The sequence below is a fragment of the Protomyctophum bolini genome, assembly GCF_963924005.1.
Source record: "Protomyctophum bolini genome assembly, chromosome: 14".
In the NCBI taxonomy this organism is placed as follows: Eukaryota; Metazoa; Chordata; class Actinopteri; order Myctophiformes; family Myctophidae; genus Protomyctophum; species Protomyctophum bolini.
The window spans coordinates 10,758,497-10,770,458 of NC_137875.1; the positions used below are offsets into that span (position 1 = coordinate 10,758,497).

General features: G+C 42.7%; 1 protein-coding gene across 1 annotated transcript; it reads left to right on the forward strand.

Moving 5' to 3' along the window:
- Positions 1–584: 584 nt before the first annotated feature.
- Positions 585–11,620, forward strand: valopa (vertebrate ancient long opsin a; the record flags this gene model as incomplete). The annotated part of the gene is made up of 5 exons (XM_080782155.1): positions 585–957; positions 4,400–4,610; positions 7,437–7,554; positions 8,002–8,235; positions 11,378–11,620. The coding sequence occupies 5 exons, from the start codon at positions 585–587 to the stop codon at positions 11,618–11,620; spliced, it is 1,179 nt and encodes a 392-aa protein (XP_080638281.1).
- Between the last annotated feature and the right edge of the window lie 342 nt (positions 11,621–11,962).

Here is an 11,962-nt window from a genome sequence, read left to right on the forward strand (position 1 = left end):
GCTTTAGCAGTTTAACTTTAATTTATCTATCACTATTGGGGAGAGAGAAAATGCCTGGCAGTCCTAATTGGTCCTGGAGCGCGCAGCGCGGATGAAACCATCGCTGTCCTTGTTGCGCGCAGCAAGCCGAGAACGGGGAGGATGCGCGCGGTTTGCGTTTCCTCCAGGGCAGGAGTGATGCGATGCTCGAGTTGTATATAGAGAGTCATCGGTGGTCTATATAAGAGCTTACAAGATGCTACTGCGGTCATTTCCCCCCCACCCCGTTGCTGGCGCTTTTCAAGACATCAGATCACTTGTTGTGTGCCACTATTTTATCAGTAGCCCAGAATGCAGGAGACTCGCCCGCGCACCCGATGAACTTATGAGCGCTCGGGCGCAGCGTGCGCTCGGCTGACAATAGGCACAACTAATTAATTACTACTAGTATGAAGCTATTCAGAGAGTCACAACAACCTCAAGGAATACCCAATAAAGTAGCCACTGGCGAGATTATAGACTTCTGCCTGCCTGTTCGCGATCGTCGGTGTCAAGGACTCTCAAAAAGTTGTTGAATTATGAGAACTAGAGCATGGACATGGACAATGGATGATTCAAGACTCGTTTCAGTCAACGGCGTGTCGTACACCGAGGCACCGGCGGAGCTCTCCGAGCCTGCAGACGACCCGTTCACCGGACCCATTCGGGACATCGCGCCGTGGAATTTCACGGTGCTGGCCGTGCTGATGTTCGTGGTGACGACACTGTCCCTGGGCGAGAATTTCATAGTGATGTTTGTCACTTTCAAGTTCAAGCAGCTCCGACAGCCCCTCAATTACATCATAGTCAATTTGGCCATCGCCGACTTTCTGGTCTCTCTCACCGGAGGAGTTATAAGTTTCTTAACAAACACCAGGGGTTATTTCTTTCTCGGGAAATGGGCGTGCGTGATGGAGGGCTTTGCCGTTACTTATTTCGGTAAGTCTAAAGTGCATATAGGTATAGAGATGTTCTGCACGTTCACTTCCACAACTGCAGATGTCAGTGTTGGAGCTTTTTTAATTGCAAATATTATAAATTATATACATAATGCAGTCTCCCATCTTATCTGAATACAAAATAATATTTTTTTTTACAGGACGTTTATTGATAAAAAAAGAAATAGGCCAATAAACAAATAGGCCTATAGCCTACCAATAGGCTTACGAGATAATTTAACCATGTTTCTTAATTGATCAACAGTGGTTATATATATATAGACAGACCAGACATGCCCCCTTATCAAAATTAAATATATCCAACTGATTTTGATTGATTACATATAAACAACCTTATTGTTTTTCCTTCTTCACTAGAAACGTTTTCTTTCACATCAGGATGTATGTTCATTAGACCGGTGGTTCCCAAAGTGGGGTCCGGGGACCCCCAGGGGTCCCTGAAGGAGTTCCAGGGGGGACCCCAACTAAATGATATAGTTTGAAACCAAATGGACACTTATGGGTCTGTAAACGGGTCCATTTGGTTCCATTTGTACACTCTCAGAGTTAAATTAACATTTTACAATATAAATTGGGGTCCCAGAGTTAGAAATGCCATTAAATGGGGGTCTGTAGACTAATATGCATGTCAAACTAATAAAATGGTTGAGAGTCACTGCTAGAGACGTAAAAGTCTTGTCTTATGCCGCCGTATATTATCTAATGGGGGTCCGCGGGCTAATGTGTCAATTTGGGGGTCCTTAGACAGAGCAACAGGCTACCCTCCCCATGCAGTTATAGGAGATTGAATGAATATAATTATGTGCAGGATGTAAATTGTATATTATGTGAGGAGACTTAATTTAACTTACAAACCTTTTTATATATTTATTTTAATTTTAAAAACTCTCACTTCGTCAATTTAGAACAAACTCGAAAAAGCGCTGCTCTGAGCAGGGCTCCATGCACCAGGTTTTTCGTGATGTTTGGACTGACATCACGAAATGTAGGATTAATATCAAATGTTGTGCCAAAATCGGCCAACAGGACATAAAAGGGTGGAATTCCATCCTCTGCCTATAGTGGAAGGAAATCGCATGCTGTGGTTTATGATTTGAGGCATTTTGTTCAAAATGAACCAATCCTTCAAACTTTGGAAGCCAATGTTAGCCAATCAGGAAAGAATATGACAAATTGGACAGATCTGTCTTGATCACATGACTATAGAGACGCAGTGTGCCGTAATATAATGAAAATCACACCCGTGTGAAGTGAAGGGCGCTCTTATCACACATCATCATACATCATCTCATTCCGGCCAATCATTCACAATTTGGGACTTTGTGGGTGGAGGTGTGTCTGTAGGCGTGTTGATGTGCTTTCACTATTTGCTATATGCACACAGGTTTAGAACAATGGAAAGTGCCCTCTTCAAACCACCCATAATGTGAATTCTGTTCGATAAAAGAATGTGCTCCTGACTCTGAGACGGTGAGACCTGAGTTGGAGCTGCCTCGGCTTGAGTCATGTTGCACAACATTCACATGCAGCTCAGATCTCTGTGATTGGAATTTTACTATAATCAGCAGTGTCAATTCCTTGTGCTTATTGTGTTAAATTGTCTAGTCAAAGAAGTTATTAGATTTGCACGAGTGAAGCTGTGTTGGAGCTACTGGACACAAAACAACCGGGCCTCTGTATCAAATATAAATAGGCTATATATTTCAAGGCAGCAACGTGTGTCGCTCTTCCATGGCCATGGGCCATAGTGTAAATCACTGGGCATAATGTTAAATGGATAATAGATCTCTTAAAGGCAATGGCAGGAGGCATGGTGATTGGTTTAATCATTGTAACGCCCAAACCACATTATGCATAATATAAGGGGTATAATGGAGGTGTTTTAGGGACTTATAGGCTGTGGCACAAGATAACACATTTTACGGGGCCACACCTCTCAGACAATACTAAATCCCCAAATAAAGGAAAAAGGGCCCCTGCCGCAAGATGGAGCCCTATGTCTATTTGCTCAGACACTGATGTAAAATTATCCATTCATTGTCAATGGGAATTTAATGTTTGTGTAAGACGGACACTAAAAGCTGGATATAAAAGCAGCTATAGCACCCCTCAAAAAATGTGTTTTGCAAGAATCTTCCTCCTGGTGGCGCATATAACAGGACTGTGTGTCTGTGTGTGTGTGTGTGTGTGTGTGTGTGTGTGTGTGTGTGTGTGTGTGTGTGTGCACAGTTATACTCTGCCTGTGGGCCAACAGTGGCGGTCAGAGATTAGCTGCTCACAGACAGACGGACATACGTGGACCGACGGCCATGCATGCCGTCGGCCTGTCGGAGACAAAAAATGTTAATTTAGAACAAATAAATGACTAAAGGAAAGACTCAAGGCATTAATTAGGGGGGATCATAAAACAATTAATCTATTTGGCTTCCTTGTCTCTTTTCACTGAAAAACAGACTCTATAGTGTTCAAGGCTCAGTTCAAAGCCAAGCTCAAAGCCATCTCCATTTACTTTCACCCTGTCTCTCTCTGATATTGTGACTTTGAAAAGGTTTTAATGGGTCTAACTGAATTGAACATCCTATAGTCTCCGCCCCGCTATTTTGTCCTCTCTCCTGAGAGCCTCAAAGGAAAGGTCTGCAGACAAGTAATTAACCGGGGCTGAGGGTGAGTTATTATCGTAATTAGAATCTTTTTAGTCCATTCGGAAGCAGCCAAATGCAACTCTCCTGCATCATTAAACTATTTTAGACATGGCACCTCCCATATCACCATTGATAATATTGTGCAACACCAACCAATAAGACATACCCATTGGGAATCATTTGTACTGGGTATAGTTTCGTATACTCTGGTGAGAACTAGTATATCTCTGCTGTCGGGAGGAAACCTCATAACTCCAAAATGTCCATTTTTCAGGAAAGAAAACCATATATTTTTAAAACAAAGCAATACACCCGCATCAAAGTTGGTGTTGTAACTTTATATATTGTCAATTACTTCCATGAGAGGGGGAGAGGTGGTGGAGTTAGTTGCTTTAGCAGACATTTTGATGGTCCAATGGAGTTAAGAGGTTTTATCCAAAGCACTTTTTACTACTTCCCATTGGTTCAATATTTTCGAAACAACACACAGACGTAAAGGGTGTTCAATTGCGCTGATTTATGTAAATCAAAAACCTCACAAATTGAGATATGAGGTTTCCTCCCGAAAGCATCGATATTATACTTTTTAGCACCACCATCTCTGATAACAGGAAAATAGTTCTATTTGGCTGAGGTATAAAACCATATAAGGTCCATTTGTACAGCCGTAAACACTCTTTTGCTCAGAGTTGTTATGGTTTTTTGAGTGACTAACCCTATAAACCCAATCCCACCCTGCCACATTGTTGAATGCCATGCAGCTCGTCCTGTGTCTCTTAGGAATCGTGGCCCTGTGGTCCCTGACCGTCTTGTCCTTTGAGCGCTTCTTTGTGATCTGCCGGCCGCTTGGGAATATCCGCCTGCGGGGGAAGCACGCCACGCTGGGCCTGCTGTTCGTCTGGTCCTTCTCCTTCATCTGGACGTTCCCTCCCGTATTGGGCTGGAACAGCTACACTGTCAGCAAGATCGGCACCACCTGTGAACCTAACTGGTGAGACCACGTTTCTCTGTTTTCACGTCTTTAAATGGTAAAAAAGTACTAGATAGATAGTTTCTTATTCAAATGACCTACATCAAAAGATTCCCAGCCCACACAGGCTTAAGAGACACCTTAATGATACACCATAAACAAAATGGCAGTTACTAGAGATGTCCCGATACTGTATCGGTATCGGGAAAAGTATCGGATCGGCCCTTATTTGTCATATCGGGTCATATCGGTATCGGTGAATATGCCAGTCTAACCACAGATCCGACACAGGGGTAACTATGGCAGGCAAATAAAATGTTGAAACATGTGGAGTTTGCTTTGGAGTTGCCCAAACTGCAAGTGCACATTTGAGTGAGGAGTCACAACACCAGATATAGCTATAAACACAAGATGAGATCACGACACTGGTATCGGTATGCGGTATCGGAACACAGAAATTGAGGTAGTTACTTATGGCTACGTCGTTCTCCAACGTAACTGCCATGCCTTCTCTATTAACTTTCCTAAAACAAAAAAATCCTTGGTGAACAACCAACTTAACATACAACATTCAGACATCCAAAACAAACTGCATGGTTCCTATCCTGGATGTTTTTCAAATAAAAAATCATGTCACAGTGGAAAACAAAATGAAACTGATCCTCTACAACTACCTGCAGGTCACAAAGACCACACAGTCGCTGCTCCACAGTACTGTATATCTGCCCACCTCAACTCTACTGCCAGAGTACTTGTACACAGTACTTAGTTGGTATGGCTTGTTTTCCGTCAGATTTGCCTTCAGATCACGAATCTGAACAACCAGCTAATTTAGGATAGAATACGCAATTATTCCTTAGTCCTTATTAAGACAAAGTAATCTAATACTCCAGCTAGAGTGTGAGGAAAATTCTCCCATGCAGTGAACTAAAAGTAAACACTGCTCCACAATTTGGTAAACAGACTGCTTAAACCTGTATTACAATGTATCCCAAATATCTGATATTCGATTCTAAAGTGATACACATCTACTACCACTACATTTGAGCAATATAGTGACACTTTCTGCGTGCGTGCGTTTGTGCGTGTGTGCAGAAGTCAAGAAAGAAGTAGGCTTTGTCCTCAGTCCTTATGAGGTGCCTTCTAGATAATGCTATTTAACAACCATAATCGAAGCCATGCAGACAAGGGGCAGAGCCGTTGCCTACCCCCCCATAAGGAACACGTTGCTCCGATGAAGCAAAGGTGAGCGAATGGGTCAGACAATGCAATTATGAAACCATATTCAAGGAGATACACGTCCCGTTCCACCTCTGTCTACTCTGCTCACAGCTTGTGTTCTGTCAGAAAGCATTTGGTCATGTCTGCCTTCTCAGCGGGCACCACAGACGACACAAGTGTGGTGTGACACAGATGCTTGACATGTGGTTAGGAATGCACAATAACACAATAACAACTATGCAGAAGCAGTGTGTTCTCAGAGTTCCACTCAGGTGCTAAAATATCCCATCAATGCCGATTCCCAAATAACGCATGCAGAGCAGACCACAACATAAAATCTGGTTCTTGTGGTGGTTTGTCCCTTGTCATTAGGCCGACGTTTTTAGTACATTAGCGCCAGCTGCTGATGATCAACATTTACCGTAACATTTGTCGTGACTCGTCATCAAACTAGAGATCTGAATTTTAAAGTATAGTAGGTATAAGGTAATGTGATATTGTGATTAATAAAAGGAGAAGGTTTCACACAGGTGGCTGCGCCAGGCAGAGGGCTTGGGCCTATGGCTATATGCTTTAACACTTACAACTTATTGTAGGATTGGGATCAGACTTTGAAGATATGGGGTGCCATATACTATACCTTTGGTTGCTTTGTAAGCCGAGATCAGTGTTATGTGCTTGCAGTAACAGGGAACCAATGGAGGGAGTGGAGAAGGGGGGGACGGGACATGTGAGAATTTGAGTTGGTTGAAGGCCAAGCGTGCTGGATGAAGTATATTCCACAGACTGGGTGGAAGAAAAACGTTGGGGTAGGGAAAATAAAGGATGTAACATTCCTCAACTCAACGGAGTGCAGCGGATAAAAGAGGCTCCCAGGTGTGAGAAGTGTGTGACTGCAAGAAAAGTCAAGCAGAGTGTGGCTGAAAGAGAGCATACACGCTCTGGATAAATAAAGGGCAAGCCATAGACTGTAATAAACACTCGAAGCCAGCTATTTATACACAGACAAACATGTAGGCTATACTGTATATCAGTGCTGCATTGTACATGGTAGTTATAGGCTGCTCTGCATAATCCAGGATCCATAATTAATTTGAAAGCAGCAGGTGCTAGACATGCAGACGATTACATCCTCATGAGAATTACACACATGTGTGGAATTATCCTTTTTGGCAATAAATTGGGCTCAAATTGGGCTTCTTTCTTGCTATTGAAATGTGATCTGACATTTCACATCAAACCAGCAATGGAAGTTGTTAAAGGAGTTGTTCACCGAAATAAATGACACACAGTTTCTCCCGCCGGGAGCTGCCTATGCCATAGAAAGCATAGGTGAGTTCCAGGCTAATACAAATACAACTTTTGAAGAAAATAATCTATCAAACAATGGTCATTGAATTGGGTTACTGAAGTGTCCATAGGCCTCCTATGAGACATAGACTGAGTAGGCTACTTTTGAACACAAAGTATTTTAAAAAGCACAATCAAATGTCACTCAAATGAGACCAGGAGTATCTATACTTGGACTGGAAGTACTGCATGGGTTGAATACCCACTGGTTGCTTGTAATGTTTACAGTCTAGGGTTAAAGTTCACAGTACTGTAAACCTTCTTTCCGTCCACCAGGTACTCGACCAACGCTACAGACCACAGCTACATCCTCACATTCTTTGCCACGTGTTTCATTCTTCCTCTGGGAGTGATCATTTTCTGCTATGGAAAGCTGCTACGGAAGCTCAGAAAGGTAATGGCAGCTTAAAGGTGGATTGGTTAAAATAAGTGCTAAAAAGTTCTATATTATAAGTTCTATTCTATATTGTTATAGTATATTATATTACATTAGGTAATAGACACTGGGTGAAAACAATTGTTAAAAGAAAAAAAAAAGATTTTAGCCATCCGGTTTTATATCATTATTTGCCTATATTTTATTGTATTTATTCGTTTCCCCTTGGAGCCAAAGGTATATGGTAGCTGCCATACCCATTTGACACCCCTGCACCTTTACAGGTGTCTCACGGCCGCCACTCATCCAATCCAAATCACCGACCCGCATCTGAAGCTCGGTGCCGCGCTACGAGCTTGTTAGATCTGCTAATCTTCAATAGCTAAAGTATAACATACCGGTAATGCTATAAACACCAAAAGGGGTTCCCGTCCAGAATGGGGTAACCGTTGCCTACCTTTACAGGTGTCTCACGGCCGCCTGGCCACCGCCAGGAAGCCCGAGCGCCAGGTGACCCGCATGGTGGTGGTGATGATCGTAGCGTTCATGGTGGGCTGGACGCCGTACGCTGCCTTCTCCATCCTGGTCACGGCCTGTCCCACCATCTACCTGGACCCCCGGCTGGCCGCCATCCCTGCCTTCTTCTCCAAGACGGCAGCCGTGTACAACCCCATCATCTACGTCTTCATGAACAAACAGGTAGACCTTATTAATATACCGCACGTGAAATTGCTTTTGCATCTGCGTTGTTTAGACTTACAGTATTAGAGGTGCCACAACTGCTAAACTAGATTTGATTTACTTTTTTTGGAAATCTACTGCTGTAGCAGCATAGCTCACTTTTTAATGCTTACAATCAGTCAATCAATCAAACATGATTAAAGACACATGGTCCATAGTGACATAAAAAAACATACAAATGCAAAGACAAACAAAGGCGGACATTGTCCACATAAAATCATAAATTAATATGCAGGCTTACACGCCAGTGGTTCCACAGTTTAGAAACAAACCTGACTGAACTCAATAGAGGGTTTGCAGAATTACAATAATGCTGTTTGCAGAATCAGACAGCCTACACACATACATGTTTACATGAGGTTCTATAGAATCAGACAGCCTACACACACATGTTTACATGAGGTTCTATAGAATCAGACAGCCTACACACATACAAGTAGAGGTTCTATATAATCAGACAGCCTACACACATACAAGTAGAGGTTCTATATAATCAGACAGCCTACACACATACAGTACAAGTAGAGGTTCTATAGAATCAGACAGCCTACACACATACATGTAGAGGTTCTATAGAATCAGACAGCCTACACACATACATGTAGAGGTTCTATAGAATCAGACAGCCTACACACATACAAGTAGAGGTTCTATAGAATCAGACAGCCTACACACATACATGTAGAGGTTCTATAGAATCAGACAGCCTACACACATACAAGTAGAGGTTCTATAGAATCAGACAGCCTACACACATACATGTAGAGGTTCTATAGAATCAGACAGCCTACACACATACATGTAGAGGTTCTATAGAATCAGACAGCCTACACACTTACATGTAGAGGTTCTATAGAATCAGACAGCCTACACACATACAAGTAGAGGTTCTATAGAATCAGACAGCCTACACACATACATGTAGAGGTTCTATAGAATCAGACAGCCTACACACATACATGTAGAGGTTCTATAGAATCAGACAGCCTACACACATACATGTAGAGGTTCTATAGAATCAGACAGCCTACACACATACATGTAGAGGTTCTATAGAATCAGACAGCCTACACACATACATGTAGAGGTTCTATAGAATCAGACAGCCTACACACATACATGTAGAGGTTCTATAGAATCAGACAGCCTACACACATACATGTAGAGGTTCTATAGAATCAGACAGCCTACACACATACATGTAGAGGTTCTATAGAATCAGACAGCCTACACACATACATGTAGAGGTTCTATAGAATCAGACAGCCTACACACATACATGTAGAGGTTCTATAGAATCAGACAGCCTACACACATACATGTGTACCTGAGGTTCCACAGCACAGCGGAGCAGGTGAGTACGCCGATACTGACAAACATTTCTCTTGCACTGCTGCACCGTGGCACTTTAACCGGCCACATATATAGTCCGACAGGATGTGGGACTAACGCGCAGTACCCTACAGAACTACTCCAGCACGTTAGTTACACACGCGACAGCTATGGCTGTTTCTGTTCAACAGCTGGAAGATTCAGATCAGATCAAATCAGGTCTCGCTTTAATACATGTGCTTTACATACATACTGTATGAACACAAACAAAATGCATCCTTCCATGGTGAACAAAGCAAGTTGTAATGTCACTGCGTTCAAAAATGTCAATGACATTGACAACAATGACACGCATTGTACCGTTATGTCAGTTATGGATCTAACACAGTGACGTTTTGTGACCTTGTGTTGCGATTCGATTATGAAAACGTGTATGCAGGAGTGTCATACAGCACAGTATATACACCACAAACGGCCTCTTTGCAATAGATCCACCATCACTTTGTAGCTCAACTATGGCAAATCAAGCAATGGTATTAATAGACTACTCGAGGTCACATATGCTCACATACAGTCCTCTCTGGACATACTGTAGCCTAGATAAAATGTATCAATATTTGTATTGTAAGACAAATTGTAACTTTTGGCAGGATTTAAGTTTAAGCGTAGATAAATTATACATGTAATAACAGTGCATGATTAATGATTAAAACATAACAGCCAGCCACCCCATCTGATGATTTACATATAAACAATAACACCCCCCCCCCCCCCCCCCCAACCTCCCTTTGTTGTTGGGTTTTAGCCTGTCTCTGAATAATGCATGGTGTATGAATAAATGTAATATGAATTGAAATCCATACCACTGTCCAGGTTAAGACAATACAACGAATACATCCACCTCCTTCTGGTGTGTCGTTGTTTGTTTTTACCTTTACACTGCTCATCTTAGCGGGCAAACATGTGTAACCGTGTCAAAACTACCACCAGATTTGGAACCCACTCAAACACACTGAAGGTGTAGCATAGTGTTTCCAGTGAGCCAACATGCACATAGCAGCACCCTGACTCTGTTTGACCAGAATGGAACAGAGCCTTCATTAGTATCAATGGTAACTGCACCTGTAAAGGAAGTAGGGAAGGGGCCCAAGTTCGATCCAAAATGGCGTGTGCGCCATTCGACAACATGTTTTGAGAAATAGGCCTACATATATTTTTGGGGGTCCTTGACATGAAAATGTTTGAGAACACTTATTACCAGAAAACGGTCAGGATTTAGAAGGCATTTGTAGAATCGTCCTCAAGTCTAAATGGGTTAACCCATTTTGGGCGGGAACCCCTTTTGGTGTTTTAAGCATTATCTTATACTTTAGCTATTGAAAAATAACAGATTTACAAGCTCATAGCACGTCACAGAGTGCCGCGCTATGAGCTTGTAGGTCTGCTATTTTTGAAAATTCGTGAAAATGTAGTGCAAACATATTCTTTCAGAGTGAACGTTTTTAACTCAAATCTTTGCTTCTGGGAGGTCCCCTGAACAACATATTTTCAGATGGGGGTCAGCGGCCAATTTCATATATTTTTGCGGGTCCTTGACATGAAAATGTTTGAGAACGACTGACAGAAACATGAGGTTTTTTCAGAAAACTGTCAGGATTTAGAAGACATTTTGTAGAATCGTCCTCAAGTCTAAACGGGTTAAGCACTTTACTGTATACGTGCCCCTGATATATCTCCTGTCTTTGATCTATATTTCCACTATATATAGTTCAGGAAGTGCCTGATCCAGCACTTCACCGGCATGGGGGTCATACCGGAGAGCAACATGAACCCAACCTCGGACCGCCCCGGGATGACGGCCGAGAGCCAGACGGGCGGCGAGATGTCAGCCATCGCCGCGCGCGTCCCGGCGGCCGCCCACAACACTTCGCCCAAGTCCGAGGATCCGCCCAGCGACTGCAGCACCTTCGCCCAGCTCCCTATCCCAGAGAACAAAGTGTGTCCCATGTAACAAAGTGTGTACAGTAACCATTCTGTCACTGCAGTGCTTCTAATACCCTATATAATGTCGATCACACTCTCCACGTTTTTATTTTATTTTTTCTATCCTGCTTCATGTATAGCTCAAGAGTGTTTTTGGACACGCAGATCTATGGATGACGAGTGCCACTGGAGTTTTAAAGGTTAAGAGTGGCTGGTTTCATCCGAGTGCTTTTTTTCCCCCATCCACGTGTATATTGAGGAGTTGAAAAATATTAAGCACTTTCTTTGTGTATGTGTTTGTGGAGCCATTTCAGGGTGCCAAGCAGTGCTGTAGCCTATGTATAGGGGCTCTATTTCCGTCCATGCTAAA